Below are 18,386 nucleotides of genomic sequence, written 5' to 3'. Positions count from 1 at the left end.
ACCCTGAGGGCCACATCCACATCCACACACACACCCCCCCCCCCCCCCCCCCAGGCAGTGATGAGAGGTGTGTAGCCCTACCCTGAGCAGGGACCGCATTGTGAAATCCATAAAACCAATAGGGGCAGGATGACAAGAGCGATCATCCACCCACGGTGGGCATTAGGAAAACACACTACATTGCAGTATCCTCGTGTTTTTATTACAAAACAAGCCACAAAACAGTTTTAGAAAATTAATTTTTTTGCTACATACCAATTCAGAGAGCACATAACATGAGAAGCACAACAGTTTCCATGCACTCAGCTCAGCAGTTACAGCAAGTGCATTTCACAGCTGAAACATACTGGTTCAAAACACAGAATCATGCCACACCTTCCTAAGCAGTGGGGAAGGGATCAAACAGTTCAAACCCTACCTATTGTAGATGAGTGATGGTAATTGACTGCCGCAGGCAACAACGCAGAGAAAAGGGAATACGTAGAAAGGATTTAATAAACGGAACCATTTCTGACATGTTCAAAGTTTATAAATGAGGCTGATTTGGGAAACTCCATTTCCAAAATACTGTTACCTCCATATGCCTTTTTATTTAATTCTCAGTGCAAATAGACATCGAATCCCACTGCTCCACTCCCAAGCCTGCTATTTATTTACTGGGTCCTTTTAGCCTATGTCAGAGCAGTTATACTCAAAGGAAGTGGGGGAAAAAGACTTGTAAGTGAACCACAAAACTGGACCTTAAATCTACTTTCTCATGGGAATCTTCCAGCATTCTACCCAGAAACAGATGTGTAATTCCAACATTTTGACCGGAGGTCACTCTGCTTAATGTATGTTTATGTTGTCTCACAGTATGCAAAAAGCCCAATTCTGTTTACCATCAACTGACATAAGAGAGCAAATCCATAAGCTTTCAAAAGCAGTGGATGGTGAATAGTTCAGCTCTAGGGAAGACCACCTGAAGTAGTTACATATAGAGTGAATCAAGACCCCATCAAATGTCTTGTAAAAACAGCACAACTCAGAGGTTTTTATTCTGCGAAGAAAATGCAGTACTTTTTTTAGTTCCTTTTATTTTATTTTTTTAAACTCAGATTTATTCCAGAGCCTATGCATTTAACTACTAACCTATAGTGCATCCCCACCCTATTTTTTTGCTTTGCTTCCATTTTATACATTTAAAACTAAATGCTTTTGTTGTACATACACCATCTTTGGCTCACATGTGTAGTGACATTAAAAGGCTGTGCTGTGAAATTGGCCAGAAAGTAAGAAATATGGACACAAAAGGAATTCTGAAATAAGGTTTGGGAATGAGAATGCTTTCAGGCTTCATTGAAAATAATTATATTTACCTGGGGGTGGAACTACATTAACATGTTCTAACTTGGAATTTCCAAGAAACTGCCAACTAGAGTCCCTGTTTTTCCCCATCATGATAACACAATTTGGATTTGTAAACATGTTCAATTTAACACATTCTCAAAAAAAGACTAATGAATAAGAAACATATCAGCTTGTTATAATGGTCAATTAATGTAGCAGTAGTAATCTAACAGAGTTTAATTTTAAAGAGAGAGAGAAATGGATAAATTTTTTACAATTTACATACCAAAAGGTGGCAACTTTCCGTGAGTTAGGGAATGTTTAAAGAGACCTAAAAAGTCTCTAAATTATTTTCATTAATTCAGTATGACTTACTGTGCACTTTCTTTGACGTAAGCAAATAATTTTCATTTCTGAGTACAAAAGTGTACCAGAGTCTGGAGAGAGAGAGATTGAGACCCAGTAGTAGATTTCCTTTTTATGCCAGGACCACTATGCCAAACAATTTAAGTGAAGGATAACTCCAACACAGTGCAGTCAAGAATGGTTCTCAACATGACGTGCACCTCACGGAAAACGTAAGATTTCCCTCAAGTCCCTAAGGATTTTCTGATCACATCTTTTCACCTCTGCATTAGATGTGGACATAAGCAGGGAAAGGGATTTACTTAGGTAAAAATGCTTCTCTTAGTCTCTTTCACAAGTCACTGATTTTATAATTTAAAGATATAATTAACTGACCTAGCTGGTAAAAGTTAAAGACAGAAATGAGTTACCTTGTCTGTCCCTTTAGGGAACCCTGATAAGTTCCTGATAGCAGTTCACTATATGAGTTGGATAGATAAATCCTCCCAGGGACCCCAGAAATAGTCTTTTATTTTTCCAAATGGAAGAAGGTACACCCTGAAATTTGGGTGGGTAATGCAATCTCTGCTCTTCTTCCTGGGACATCTCTAGTCAGCAATGCATAGCCTCTAAATCAGTGTTTCTATGCAGTTTCTATTTTATTAAAAATATAAATATCTATCAAGATTATCTTTCTATCTCTCTGCTCTTAAGTACATGGAATACCTCATCAGATTACAAGGTCGGATCATGCAAGAACATAAGGCTTCATTCAAAGAACAACATAAACAATAAAAAGAAAGCAAATCTGCCAGGGTACACAATATTACAGCTCTTAAACTTAGACTACTGTTGGCCCATTAAAAACGAGCTGTGAGGCAAGGATTCAAGATAATCTGCCTATGATAAAACAGACCTTTCCTTCTGTTTGGAAAACATGGATCAAGAAAACTTAGCTGGATGAACTCTAATCCATCTCTTTCCAGCACCTGCTTCACAGCAAATCTAAGACTCTAAAAGAGAGATCTGATCTATCACACAAGTGAATTATCATACAAGTGTCAACCCTCCACACATTCCAACTAACACCGTATCAAGGGAAATGTCTGTTCTGTTCTCAACAGTCATAACATTTAACACTGATAAACCCATCCTTGGGGCTGGACCCAGAAACCAGGTGGGCAGGTCTGTCACGCACACTGACAGTATTTGGGGTCAAAGAACATCTACATGAGAACAGAGTCATTCCCAAAATTGATGTATTGAATGAATCATTCCCCATTCTTTACAAGAGGTCCCTATTTCTTTCTCTATGGGGATCTGCCCTGATAGATTAGCCCCCAGATTCTAACACCTCCCCTTAGAATGGATCCCAGTGAAGCGGAGCCTGGGTCTCCACCTTTCCTCTCTCTGTTTAGGGGGTTAGTTACCACCCTTCTACTTCACAGTCAAACTTCAGCTACTACAGAGGAATAGGATAAAACCAGATGACTGGCCTAAGCTTCTGTGTCTGTCCTGAAAACAAAGGGAAGGAACTAAAACTAGGCTAAGGAAATAAAACTTGGTTAGGGGCGAAACCTTCTCTCATCAGGACGACCTTGCAATAGTTGAACAAGAGGCAACCTGCTTTCCACTGAGCATGCCTACAGGTCTAACCTAGTGATTATCCCAAATTAAATACCCTGCACTGATATTTCTTTTTAAAAAGCCAGCTGGATAGGCCCCTCCCACAGAGCATCCAAAGGAATATGAGCGGCATAAAGGCCTCTGACTATCCTCCCACAGATAGAAAAACTGAGTCATGGCCTCCTTTTCTTGAGTCTTCCCCGTCCCTCCTTCCCTGGGCGCTATGCCTCATCACACATCAGAAGTCCGTATGTTCTCATCATCAAGGTTGAACATAAATGGCTTCTCCTTGGGGTGCTGGGGCTCCGATCGGTGCCTTATCCGGGAGCTGGGCAATGCCCCAGAAGTATTGCTCTCCCCAAGTCGAGATGTGAACAAAGAGTCCTCAAGAGTCTCTTCAGGTGGATGTAGCTTTTCTCCGGCCTGGGGGACAGGTGTCCAGGGTTGCCAGGAGGAGGCCACGGAGGGGGCTTTGCAGAGGGCTTTCTTCTCTTCCACAGGTGGCCGTCCTCTGCAGAAGACAGAGTTGGGCCCACCCGACAGGCTGGAGCTTCCAGAGCGAGTCAAAGAAATGGATCTAGAAAAGGACATTTCCTACAAAAATAAAAGGGAAGAAAAAAACAAAGGAAAGTAAGGGCCTTCCTGACAATGTTTATCCCAAAGCCCCACATTGAGTACCCACCCACGATCACCGTCTCACAGTCCAGAGACATTTGTCAACAGAAATCAAATAAGTCCAAAGGGACTCACTCCAGACTTGTCAAAGTCTGCCTGACAGGGAGCTGTGTAGGACACATCTATCTGACCCTACCTCACCTCCTCCAAGAACCAAAACTAAAAAATAAATGTGTGTACCCAAGTCAGTCGAGAGAGAAAAACAAACAAGGCAGCCCAGGACTTCAGCTGGGACCAGGCTGCCTGCCTACAGCACCAAATAAAACCTGCCCACTCAAGGACACGCATCTCCAACTTGACAGTGACTATGCAACAGAAAGGAAGTGACTTACTCTGGGGTGGCACTTGAGGGCCTGGACAGCTGCCCTGATCTCCTTAATCCAGCTGTGCATGTCTTCTGGGCTGTCCGCCTGCAAAACACCCACAGCATTTACACAGACATTCTGGGCACTATGATTTCAGCTCTCAAGTCTCTGACTCAGTGCTAAGTTCATAAAAATCACACCATTAGAACTGGAAGAAGCTCAGAGATCATCTCGTCCAGTGGCTTCAGACTTTTGAGGACATTTTTTCCCCTGCAAACTCGGATTTGACACTTCATAAATAAACCAGCTCCAAGTGGAGCAGATCAGCAGTGGGGCAGAGGTCATGAGGGAGGGGAGAGCTTAGAGGCTCCCTCCCCTGTTGAAGTCCCAGACCCCCTTCTGGAACACAATCGGCCTGGTCCAGCTTTATAGAAAATGAAAATGAGGCCCAGGAAGTCAGAGCTCAGGATTTATGGCTAGTCTACATTCCAGTTCTCCGGTCTTCAATGCAGTCATCTTTCCATTACAGATATCTGAACAGAATAAGCTTATTTTCAACTCCAGTCCCATTCAAGCCAAATCCTCTGCAAAGCCTCCCAGATGTGTATCATCTCCAAGCAGGGCTTCTCTCGAAACACAAGCTACCTGAGTCTGCTCTGACTCCCCATCCAGGCCTCAGAGTTGCTAGACTTGGAGTGCTAAGCTTAAAAACATGTAGGACACTGCTGACCAGTAAAACAAAAAAAAAAAAGGAAAAGTATTTCCCTAAGAGATACCTACTAATCCCAGAAGAGGGCAGCAGCGACTCTATGAAGGAAGAAAATCTAGAGGCAAAGCCACTCACTGCAAGTGGAGTTCTGTGTTTTCCAGCCTTATAGAGGCTGAATTCAAGCAAACTCAGCAAAAGTTTACTAGGGCCTTATTCAGTATTACACATGGCATCAGGTGCTGGGCATAAGATGGGACCAAGACTGAAGCCTTGACCTCCAGAAATGTATATTTGATAACCTCTCTCTCTCCCCCTGTGCCTTCCCCAAATGGTTCCACCCCAAATCACAAGTGTGGGGAAAAAATCACACCACACCCCAGACTGCAAAATTCTCCACATACTACCCTCACTTCCCCCATCCCCAAAATGATTCTTTCTCTTTGCATTATATCAAAGTAATACATAAGTTCTTTTAAAACCCTCAAACTTCCATCCCTACCTCTTTTCTGTCACCCAAACCAAGCTTCCTTGTTTAGACGTGTACAGGAGCAACTTGCAAGGGAAATGGTGTCACGCCCTGCACAATGGGTCAAAAGTGTGTAGCAACAAGTGCCCAAGGGGAACAGTTCTCTCATGTGATAGAGCTGCAGCTTTACCTGCACCCTCTCTCTCTGGACTTTTTCCAGTTATTTGACAAGCTGATGGTTCCCCAGGAAACAGACAAATCCATCCCTAGTCCAAAAAAATAATCAGGGCAAGATCTTCAAGATTCTTCTGGAAGGTATTTTACTAATATCAGAGCTAGCCTGTCCACAAGTAGAACTATTGGGAGACTTAAATAAACTCTTGCAGGTAAAGCAGTTTGAACAGTGTCTAACGCACAGAAAGGGCATTGTAAGCATTCGTTATTTTATTATTACTATTACACATGAAGCCTTAAATTCCAACATTATAAATATATTCACCGCCCTTTCCGAGACTTCCCCCACTCCTTATTCTGCAGACAATTCCTACCTAAAGGATCAAATGAGATACCATATTTGGGAGGAAAGAAGGGTTATTTCTCATTGGAATGAGATGGAGGCAAATTGTCCAATAGTAGAAAAGCATTTCTTAGAGATTTTCCTTCGAGGGAAGCAGAAGGTGATTTGATGCAGGGGGCAGGGGGGGGGGATGTTAGAAGACAAAGGGGAAGACAGAGATGGGAGCTGAGGGAGGTCTCTGACATCACATAAGGATCTGGGATTCTCATTAAGCAAACTGCAAGGGCCCCATGCTGACACTCCAATAATCCATGCCCAGGACTGTTAAGCTCCTCTGACTCCTTCCATCATCCTAGCAAATTCCCCCAATGTCAAATGTTACTCCACATGCCACAGGCCACCTATGTGATTGCCCTTTGAGACCTCACCAACAAACTCTCATACAACTAGCCGAGGCCTCTTCACCCCAGCCTCCGCTTAACAAGGAGTCACCGAATCACAGAAATCTAGGAATCACCTGACTTAACATCTGGGGATTCAAGCACAAGAATCAAAATCCTCTAAAATGCCTTCCGATCACTTCCAACTCTCCTCTAATATAAGTAATGCTGTCACTCACATCTTTATGCATAAAGCTTTTTCATATGTAAGATTCTTCAACTCCCAGAGAAATCACTAGATAAACAGTATGCATTCCTTTCAGGCTCTTACATTTGGCCAGAAATGTTTCTGGTCAACTACATGAAAATTTCATTTGCCAACAATATATTACTTTTCTATATATACCCTTGCTAGAACTATATATTATAATTTTTAAAAATCTTTGCTAATATTATGGGCAAAATAATGCAATTTTTTTCTTAAAACATTTAATAATTAATAGAGATGGAAACTGTTTGCTAATTACATTTTTCTCTAATTCTCTAGTTCTGCTTAAGGACATTTTTTTGTCAGATAATCTAGCTAGTTAACCCAGCCATGTTAATGTTAATAATAATAAACATTGGTAAGCATTATTTTAATGTTTAACTAATAAACTGTTATTTTAAAATATTATTCAAATAGAAAAGCAGATACTGTAACTGATCCCACATGAGAAGAAATAGAATATTACTTTATTGATATCACAATTACAGTCTCTATTAATTATTTTATGAATGGGATTCACTGGCAACAAACATTCATTGAAACCTCAAAGGTTGTTTGCAAAAATGATGGTGTATGTGTATATCTATCTTTTATGAAAAGCCTGTGCTTAGCATTAATCAAGAATTCAAAATACCTTAAAACCGTATCACAAAGGTAGCTTCATGAACTAGAGGTAAAAACCAGCTCTGAAGACTACCCATGCCATGTGAATCACCAAGAATAAAAAAAGCTGAAATGGAGAACACGAGGAGAAGTGCCAAACTCATGCCTGCATCCTCTCCTGGTGTGCTTAAACATGTGCATTTGTTTCTGGTGCTTGGTTCCAAAAAAAAGTAGTGCTTCTGTTCTTGAGGGCAGTTTTTGAGGTGGGGGGAGCAAAGGGCATAAAATGAACCAGTGCAGTCTGCGATTTATTGCAGTCCAGTGATCTTTTCATGAATATCTACTAGGAGCCCAGCATTACAACAGATGCAATAGTTTGAAGCATGGGATTTTAGAGGTCATCAATAAAAGGCCTCCAATATCTACTTCTGGCACTTCCACAGCAGCTGTCTAAAATTTTTAGACAGCTCCTTCTTCATTCTATTCCCAATCTCTGTCCTCTCTTCCCAACAGCTAATCACCCCTGCCCTCTGCCCAAGAGCCAGCCCATCTTTAGACACCCCTGCCACAGGACAACCCAGGTCATATATACTACGTAGTTCTGAGTAATGTCATGTACCTTGTAGTCTACATTAAAACCGTAAGTATCCAAAGAGTTCCAGCCCAACACTCTGCAATCCACGTGTGAGCCCTCTCGGTACAACTTCTGTCCTGACACAGCCTTCTAGTGCTGACAACTGGGCTTATGCCAAGTCATCAAAGCCAGTCTGCATTACATTAGTCATTTCAAATAACTAATCCTCTTGGCTACCTTATATCCTTGACTTTCTATGACTGGGAAATGGGGAACCTCGCTTGACTTGTATTCCAAAGACTAAAACCTCATTTTGAGCTTTTGGTCAAAAGTGAGAACCGTCTACCTACTGATTACCTTGCTGGCATCACAAGCTTAGATACCTGATTACTGCCAGATTCTGGATCTATGTCACCATGATCCATCTGCCAAGACACCCAGTTCCCCCAAGCTGGTCTTCCCCAATTCAGAGCCAGACTACCCTCTGCATCTTGGGTTCTGCACCAGGCAGTTTGGAAACACAAATGAGTAGGTCTGGCTGCCCCCGAATCAGTCCCATAATTCACCAGGTTTATGATCTCAAAGTGAAGATGAACTCCGACACTGCAGAGAATTAAGTAATATGCTGCCGTAAATTGCTTAGCATTGTGCCTAGGATGGCGAAGTGGCCAATAAGCGGTCTAGCTTTTTATTAACACAAAAGAGATACTACAGTGTGAGAGATCACACATGTGACATAGAAGGTAAACCTGATATAGAAGGTAAATGATCAGCACCTAAGTGGTTAGAATCCAGCCCCATTCTGTTGCCCAAGTCTCTCTCTTCTGTCTAAGGGATTTATTTTCTCTGCATGGATCTCCCCTGCTCTATGGTCTAGCCATCTAGATACTGAGGACATATGGTTCTTTGAAGCAGGTTTACTGAGCATAACACCTTGGGAAGCAGATCAGAACCAAACTGTATGAGTAGTCACTATATTCTTTCCCTTTTTTCATGAAACACGATTTTTATTTGGAACAAATGACCGACAGACAAACTAGCTGTCAGTCAAACTTATTCAGATTTAGGTATATGATGAACTCTTTCTCAAAACTGAAAGAAATGAGCCTATGATGTCAGGAAAATCATGAAAGTATTTTCTTGCAAATGATGAATTCTGAGCTTTCAAAGCAAAAATTAGAATTTCAGAAGACTTATATCTACCTCCATGAGCTTGACAGCTTTCCATATTTAAAGACTTGTTGATGATGCTGATGCTGATATTAACAAATGTGATTTTTTTTAATTTTTTAAAATATATTTTATTGATTTTTTACAGAGAGGAAGGGAGAGGGATAGAGAGTTAGAAACATCGATGAGAGAGAAACATCGACCAGCTGCCTCCTGCACACCCCCCACTGGGGACGTGCCCGCAACCAAGGTACATGCCCTTGACCGGAATCGAACCTGGGACCTCTCAGTCCGCAGGCTGACGCTCTATCCACCGAGCCAAACCGGTTTCGGCAACAAATGTGATTTTTAATATATATATACTAAAGGCCCGGTGCACAAAATTCATGCACAGGGGGATGGTCCCTCAGCCCAACCTGCACCCTTTCCAATCCGGGAGCCTTCAGGGGATGTCTTACTGATGGCTTAGGCCTGCTCCCCATGGGGAGCGGGTCTAAGCTGCAGTCTGGCCTCCCTCTGCAGGAGGCGACCCAGCTGATCATGGGAAGGCACTGCCCCCATCACCCCGCTACTGCTGCCACTGCCAGCTGCCGCAGCCACCAAGGTGTTTTCATCAACACAGACTCCAGTTCCTTCACCACGAAAAAATGACAACTTTCTTTACACATTTTCAAGATGTCTCTATCATAGGATATGACCTACCTTCCTTCCTTTATTCCTCCCTCCCTCCCTTTCTTCCTTCCTTTCTTTTTATCCTCACCTGAGGATATTTTTCCATTGATTTTTAGAGAGCGTGGAAGAGAGAGGGAAAGACAGAGAGAAACATCAATGTGAGAGGGATACTTCAATCGGTTGCCTCCTGCATGAGCCCTGACCTGGACCCCAGCCAGGGAGGAGGCTGCAACCTAGGTACATGCCTTTGACTAGAATCGAACCTGGACCCTGCGGTCAGCAGGCCGAGGCTCTATCCACTGAGCCAAACCGGCTAGGGCAGGAGATGACACTACTTAGCCCCTCCAGCAGCAGACCTTTGTTTTTCCCTCCAGGAGTGAGGTGGAAAAACCCTAGATCACCTTCTTGGATTCTTATTACACAAGTTACCAAGAACACTGTGAGTGGTGTACCGGGAGCTTAGCCAACGAGCGGTCAGAAAAGGTGTTTCCTCTGCAGCTCACATGCAGAGGCAGGACTGCTGGCGTGCCCCGGCTGGCAGGCCCTGTTCTCTGCGGGCCTGCTCACCACCATGGCTGGCAGGCAGGCCCTGCTCCCTGCTCCCTGCTCTCTGCAGGCCTGCGCCATCCGTGGCTTGCCTCACTGCGCAGCAGTCCCCTCCTGCCCACCTGCACACGCAGCCTCCACCTGAGCGGTCGTGACTGTTACGGCGTCCCAGCTAATTTGCATATTACCTCTTTATATATATAGATAAAATGCTCAGTGTCTGTCTGTCTGACTGGTAGCTATGATGTGCACTGACCACCAGGGGTCAGACGCTCAACGCAGGAGCTGCTATGACATGCACTGGCCATTTAAAAATAAACGGCACCACAGACCTGGTGCCGAAAAACCAACACTCGGCTTCCCCCAAGTGGGGCATAGGCCCCACCACCACTCCGGAGTGACACCCCACCAAACTGCAGCCAATGCTGCCAAGACTCCATGGCCCAAAATGCGGCCCACAGCCCAGCCCAGCCCAGCCCAGAAACAGTTGCTGTGGGCATCAGGTAATGACATCACATAGCAACACCCGGCTTCCTCTCCCTAGCGACTAACATCCTTGGAGTTTCTTCAGCCCAAGAACTCGACTTGCTTTATAGCCAAGTGCAAACATTTTACAGTTTAACCAAATGTCTGTGAAGCGTTTTCCTGTGCCTCATCTCATTTGATCCTCACAGAAGTCCTGGAGTAGATAGATAGGAGACTCAGCAGAATCCCATTTTCTTTTCATTAGCAAGATGTGAATAGCAATATTAAAATATTTCTTCTAATTAATTTCCTTTCAATGTGCACGAATCCATGCACCGGGACACTAGCTATACTAGTATAATAAAATGTGTCCACATTTGGAAGATCTGCATAGCTCAGCAAGACCATGATTTTCCAAATGTCTTATGCACACAGTTGCAAAATCATGCATTGGTAAAAAAGATTCATTCAAATTGAAAAACTAACTAAAGGATTTTAATGTAAGAGTATAAAAGTTAATTATTATTGGCTTCTGATTCCACATTGCATCTAAACATGAAGAAACTACCATTTGCCAAGTTTTGGTATAGAATCAAAGAAGAATATCCACAATTACTTGGAAAAGCTATTAAAATATTGCCTTTTTTCCAAATACATATCTGTGCAGGGCCAGATTTTCTTCATAGTCTTCCATCAAAACAACATATGGCCCCAGATAGAATGCAGAGGCAGATATGAGAATCCTGCTGTCTTCTATCAAGCCAGCCATTAATGAGATTTGCAAAAACAAAAAACAATGCTACTCTTGTTGCCTTTTTTGTTTCAGAAATATAGTTCCTTTTCATAAAATGTTACTTGTCTTAACACAAATCAGTTTAATAGTTGCTATTTTAAAATAAATTAATACATATCTTTAATGATTTTTAATCTCTACTCTTATCTAACTTCAGATTCCTCTTTGAGTTAGTTATGATAAATAGATGTGTCCATTCACGCATTTATTTATTCAGGGTGATGCTAGCGTTCTTTTGCCCCAGAAACATGGGAGCAGAAGGCAAAGGAGGACAGAAGGGATGAGAAGACGCTGGTAAACATGCACACACTCATGCAGATGATGGGAAACCTTTTGAATGTTTTTTTGTTGGGGTGTGTGGGGTGGGGGGGGAGAAGGGGGGTTCATGTTTCCCAAAGCTCTGTCCTAACTCTTACAAAGCAAAATCATTTACTTGACAAATACTTATTTAGTAGCACCAATGTGTCAGGCATTGTCTGTCTAAGGGCCTTCACAGCATGTCGCCTTGGATGTCCCAGAGACAAGGTAAACCACCTCTGCCAGGCTTGCCTGTTTCACAGTGATTGCTGCCATCAGCTGCCCTTGCTGCTCCTTTCTCCCTCCACCCCACACCCAACCAACAATCAAGTCCTAGAAAAGACCCTTTCACAGCATTTACATGTTCCACATTTGTCCTTCCACCCAAGTTTGGGCTTCCTTTTATCCCGCACCTCCATTACAATAGCCTTCAAACTGGCCTGCCTCCAATCTCCCCCCTTTCCTCATCAGTCCTCTACACTGTTCTACACACCCAGCCTGCTGTTCTAGGGGTTAGGGTGGGGCTATCATCTCTACTTTACAGATGAGAAAACAAGGCTCTGAAAGTGACAGCACCTGCCCAAGGAATATTTTTAGAAGGTAGATCTGACTGGGTCACTCCCCTAGTTCAACATCGAGGGGCCTAACCCTTAGCACAGAAGAGAAACTCTTTAACAACGTGCAAGGTCAGGGGCCCTGTGCATCTGCCTTCCAGCCTCCTGTATGCTCTGTGCTCCTTTTATCTCCAGGTTGCTGTTTTCTACACACGTTGTTCCCTCTGCCTGGGCCATTCCTCCCTCAGCAGACTCAGATTTAGATATGTCTTCCCTCAGGAAACCTCCCCTGACTCCCTGAAGCTGGAGGACAGGCCCTTTTTATGAGTTCCCATGGCAACCACTACTCAGTCTAATGGTAGCACTCAGCACACTGTTTTGTTTTGTTTACATTCTCCTATCCCCACCAGTGAGGGAGTTTCACACTAGCGATACATTTAGCTTTTTTTGGCATATTCTGCATTCCATGCTGGGATCACCTGACCTCCTAAATGCTTTTTTTAAATTGTGCTGTAAAGTTCTATTTCATGCCTCTAAAGCAGTATCATACAGAATAGTTTCGCTGCCCTAAAAACTCCCTTGTGTTCATCCATCGAACACCCTCCCGCACCCATCACACTGTTAATTGCTTGTGTACTTGACTCTCTCTGGTTCAGAATCTGTTCCATGCAAAACAGTGTCCCCAGCATGAGACAAAATGCCTGGCATTCTGAAGACAAATAACTGTTAAAAGCCAGACATGGAAATGCCTTTGTTGCACCTACCGTTTAAAACTTTGTCCCTGAGCAGCAATGGAGCCAGCTCTAATACCCCCAGCACCACTTTCCACAGCTTCCCTGTGTCGTCTCTCCCGGGGTGACGAGTGCTTGTCTGAATGAATGGCCCTAACCGGTTTAGCTCAGTGGATAGAGCGTCGGGACTGTGGACTCAAGGGTCCCAGGTTTAATTCTGGTCAAGGGCACATGCCCAGGTTGCAGCTCGATCCCCAGTGGGGGGTGTGCTGGAAGCAGCCAATCAATGATTCTTTCTCATCATTGATGTTTCTCTCTCGCTTCTTCTCTAAAATCAAATATATATATATATATATTACACACACACACACACACACACACACACACACACACACACACTAGAGGCCCAGTGCATGAAATTCGTGCACTCGGGGGGGGTGGGCCTCAGCCTGGCCTGCACCCTCTCGCAGTCCAGGAGCCCTTAGGGGATGTCCGACTGACAGCATAGGCCCAGTAGTTGGACATCTTTCCACTGCTGCAGAGGCGGGAGAGGCTCCCTCCACTGCCTCTGCGCTTGCCAGTCGTGAGCCCGGCTTCTGGCTGAGCAGCGCTCCCCATGGGAGTGCACTGACACCAGGGGCCAGCTCCTGCGTTGAGCATCTTCCCCCTGGTGGTCAGTGCACGTCATAGCGACCAGTCATTCTGCTGTTCAGTCGATTTGGATATTACCCTTTTATTATATAGAATACTTAAATGGATGGAACCCACAGACGGCTGCCAGCTCAGCAAGGGGACGACTGGAGCTGCTACCCAACACATGGGGGAGGGGTGACCCCTGTGGAAGGGAGTGACACTTGAAGCATAGAGGAAAGGGCAGGGAAGCCTTGAAAGCGTTGGTTGAGTCCTCCTCCCACCCCCACCACCATTTAAACCGACATGCGACATGGCAGTCTTAGCGCTGGAAATGCATTATCACAATGCTGCATGAGTCACAGCACGGGCTGGGCTAAGGGCTTGTTTGGAAATCTGCCTTCCCAGCGCCTATGATTTTAGGAGCTGGGAGAACTCCAGCTGTGGGTGGAGGGGAGAAGCTCTGATAGCTTGAACGGCCAGAGCCCAAACAATGGCTTTCTCTGTGCAGCTGGGCTGTGCACCTGGCGCCTGCACAGGGGCCTCTGCGCTGTTGTCCTTCCTCACACTGGGATGACCACACGGCGGAGCTTATAAATACCCTCCAAAGGAGAAGTGAAACCACTGACCGGTTCTCCTTTTCTCTGCTTAGCTGGCTCCCAGCAGCTGGGAGCAGCTGATCCTCGCTCACGTTCCCCAGTACAGTGGCTCAACCTGCTCTTATTATTTCATGGTTGGGAAGCTTTTGGCAAACATCCTGTTTAGAATAAAATGGGACTCACACTGACTTTCAGGGGCTAAATTTACCAACTAGAAACTTCAAGCAAAATAAAAGAGAAAGCACAGGAAACGGTGAGGTGTCTGAGTACACCATTCCCAGAAATGAAACATAACAGTCTTCTTGGAGCGGGCTTTTTACCTGTACGTAGAAGGTCCTGGAGCTTGTGATGATTTCAAACAGGTTGTCCCTCATTAAGAGATCACTAGACAGAGAAGAAGAAAGTTACCAGGCAGGCCGGCACACACATCCAGGACTTGTTTTGTCCTAAGTCAAGGCACCAGTACCCTCTACCATAAAAGGGCCATTCCTCCCTCCGCCCCTGCCTCACTCCTTAGAGCAGGGGTGGGGAACATTCGGCCTGAGGATCATATAAGACCCACGAAATCATTTGGTCTGACCCTGCCAACGCATTAGGGGTGAATTAATTAAAAGTTTAAACAAATATAGCAAGCTACTCTTTAAGTTGATAATTCTGTATGATACTCGAATGATGTTACAAATATCCAGATGGCCCTAAGCAGAAAAAAGGTTCCCCACCCCTGCCTTAGAGGGTCTCAGGAGGTTTCCACATCCCCATAGGTGGCCTCCCCACCACACACATGCCCATCACCACTACCACCAGGTCTCACCAGATAAACCTACTGCTAATACCTACCACACCCCACACCACCTACAGTTGTGGGTTGGCTGGTTTGCTTTAATGGCTAAGATGTACGATGTGCTCTGTGCAAAGTGCTATTTAGGGTGTTTTTTATTTTAGAGTCAAGTAGATAAAAATTTTATTTTATATAGATAGGTACATAAATAGATCTATACATATATCTATCTCAAAATAGATATATAGATATATACAGGCTATCCCCCAAATATGTATAACAATTTGAATGATTATAAAGTTGGTGTTTATTAACATACATTTCACTTTCAAAACTAAGTGAATTATCAGCTGGTAGTGTCTATAGTGAAACTTTATATCTCGAACTTAATTTGTTCCGGAAGGCTGTTCGAGAAATGATTTATTTGAAAACCAAATCATTTTTTCTCCATTAGAAATAATGTAAATTGAATTAATCTCTTCCAGACCCTCAAATAATTCCATTTTAACCTTTCTTATATACAAGTCTAATATACTGTTTAATTTATAAACACTTATTTTCTTAAATTTATCAAACCACACCCTCCATTAGCCTGAAACGAATTTTTCATATATCACTGCCTCAGAATCGCTGTCACTGGTTAACTCCTTTTCATTTATCTAAACAACAACAGTTTTTCTGCCTATTCAATCGCCTGTGAGTGTTGGTTTGTGAGCACTTTCACACCCTTAGCAACATTAGCACTCTTGATGGCCTCTTTATGTTTTAAAATTGTGCTAATTGTGGATTTCTCCAGCAACAAAAGCATTCTCTCCTTTGTTTGTTGCCTGAGAGACGCTTTTTATCATGCTGAGGTGTCAGCATGAAAGGGTTGTCAGGTTGAAAATTGAAGTTTTGGTCAACAACCAAGACATTTTTTCTGTGAACAATTTGATGAAGAACCGAATGTTCAAGATGGGAGATGTTCGAGAACCGAGGTTTGACTGCATACATTTTGGGGGGACACCCTATATATAGAGAATTGACATATAACATATTGGTTTCAGGTGTACAACATAATGATTGGATATTTTTATATATTGTAAAATGATCACAATAGGTTTAGTTAACATCCATCACTACACAGTTACAAATTATTTTTCTTGTGATGAAAACTTTTAAGATCTACTTTCTTAGCAACTTTCAAATATACAATACTGTATTAAAAAATATACAAAACTACACTGTCCATTACATCCCAGGATTTATTTGTTTTATAACTGGATGTTTGTACCTTTGGACCCCCTTCACTCATTTCACCTGCCCGACTCCCCACCCCCACCTCTGACAACCATCAATCTGTTCTTCGGGGAAACCCAGGCTCAGAGAGGTCACATGACTTGACCATGGTACCAGAGTTAGTAAATGGCAGAGTCAGGATTTGAACACAGGTCTGACTCCAGAGTCTATGCTTTAATTACTCCACTGTTTGCCTCTCCTAAGGGTACCAAATCTCTCATTTCCAAACCCCTCTTCCATCAGCTTCATTAAATTCCTGCTCTGTGCCTCATTCCACTGGGCTGAGGGGCTTGGACACTAAACAGGAGAAAAGGAAGGAGAGAGTAGACAACTTTTAAGATGCTTCAAATTGGGTGCAAGTTTGGGAAGAGGGATCCGGACTTCTATAAAGAAGGCAAGAAGTAACTGATACTCACTCGGTGACAAACCTCAAACCAGGTGAAATGATTTACAATGTTAAATGTGTGTGTATCCAGTCACAGTGGGGGTATATAAGCAGTGAAAGGCCTAATTCCCTCTCAATAAAAAAAACACCAAAAAAGCAAAACTACATAATCTGGTGAGAGACTGTGTGCTGAACACCAGAGTTAGAATAATTCCAAGAAAGGACGGATCAGAGGCGGAGCTGGCTTCGTGAATGAAGACATGAAAGGAAATGGCAGGTGCTGGGCCAGTGCCATGGGCCCCGGGCAGAGGAGCGTGACACTAAAGACCCACAGGGAAGCCCTAACCGGTTTGGCTCAGTGGATAGAGCCTCGGCCTGTGGACTGAAGGGTCCCAGGTTCGATTCTGGTCAAGGGCATGTACCTTGGTTGTGGGCACATCCCCAATAGGGGGTGTGCAGGAGGCAGCTGATCGATGTTTCTCTCTCATCAATGTTTCTAACTCTCTATCCTTCTCACTTCCTCTCTATAAAAAATCAATAAAATATATATTTTAAAAAAATAAAATAAAAAAAATAAAGACCCACAGGGAAGGGGAAGCAAGCCAGGGGTGAGGCGGACCTGAGGCCAAATGCTGACTCCACTTTGGGAAAAGGTATTTTAGGAATATTTTTAAAACTTGCTGAGCCTTTGTACCCTAACTGTGCAACAGAGATGAGAAGACCTCCTTTGTCAGGCTGGTCACCACAAAGATCAATTACAGAAGGCATCTGGTACCGTGAGCATCATAGAGTGGGCACCTGAAATACATTTCACCATTATTAGCTTCACTTCTGGAGTGTCTGAGTAGAGATGGCTCTGCGCTCTCGCTAAAACGCTTTAACCTTTGAAACTGTTCTTGCAAACAGAATGGCATCAACTACCGAGGAAGTAAACGCAAAGCAGGGAGGGAGGAATCTGCTTCTCAGGCTACACGTTGCCTTTCCATGAAATTCAGCAAATGTTGGTTCAGGACCCAGATGCCCGAAAGCCCCTTGACTGGGGCGGGGAGAGGACACGTCTCACAGGCCTGGGACCTGCAGAGGCTTGGGGACTTCTTCCCACAGTATCTCCAACCCCTTCATTCTTTTACTCAGGGTTCCGTCTGCCTCTGACAGTCAGAGATTTAAGCAAAGTACAAAGCACTCTTCGGACTGAGCCTTATCTGGGTTCTCTGAGGTGCCCCAACATGCTCACACGGTCGCATGTCCAATCTGTACAGGCCCTCTAGGGTCAGGGACACCTCCGAGGCTCCGGTCATGCCCGGTCTTTCCTCCCCCCACTCTTCTGGAGCCACACTTCGGGAACTCCCGTCTCCAGCTACTTTCACGAATGATAAATCGCCACTGGGACTTCCCTGACCTGTGCTCTCAGCTCCATGTGCGGGGCAGTGCGGGCCTTCAGTCCTGCTTCCCTGGGTCACACAGCACTGTGTTCACGCTGACCCTGCTTCGCCTTCCCTCCGAAGCAGGCTGCCTGCTGCTCACAGCTTCCCTGGTGATGCCGTCTCGGCACGTCCCGTTCACGGGATGGACGGGCCACCATGCAGTCCCTAAAGACTGCAGATTCAGGGCCAACATGAGGGTTTCTAGATGTCCAGATGCCCTTGTGTCTCTAGTTCCAGGAGCATCTGTATTTGGTGTTGCATATGGGA

General features: G+C 44.1%; 1 protein-coding gene across 4 annotated transcripts in view; it reads right to left on the bottom strand.

The window, feature by feature from the left end:
• Window positions 1–182: 182 nt before the first annotated feature.
• Window positions 183–18,386, bottom strand: part of PLEKHA2 (pleckstrin homology domain containing A2) — a 58,024-nt gene continuing 39,820 nt past the window's right edge. For 3 of the 4 annotated variants that reach the window (XM_080658619.1, XM_080658620.1, XM_080658622.1), the window contains 3 exons: window positions 14,575–14,638; window positions 4,308–4,385; window positions 183–3,894 (listed from right to left, as the gene is read on the bottom strand). In XM_080658619.1, the coding sequence (XP_080514745.1) occupies window positions 3,532–3,894; window positions 4,308–4,385; window positions 14,575–14,638 (505 nt within the window). In that variant the 3' untranslated portion in view covers window positions 183–3,531. The remainder of the gene's footprint in view (window positions 3,895–4,307; window positions 4,386–14,574; window positions 14,639–18,386) is intronic. The other variant, XM_080658621.1, reaches the window with a different exon arrangement.

The sequence above is a fragment of the Plecotus auritus genome (genome assembly GCF_963455305.1).
Source record: "Plecotus auritus genome assembly, chromosome: 3".
In the NCBI taxonomy this organism is placed as follows: Eukaryota; Metazoa; Chordata; class Mammalia; order Chiroptera; family Vespertilionidae; genus Plecotus; species Plecotus auritus.
Note: the sequence above shows the minus strand (reverse complement) of the source record. Positions and strands in the feature narration are given on the sequence as shown.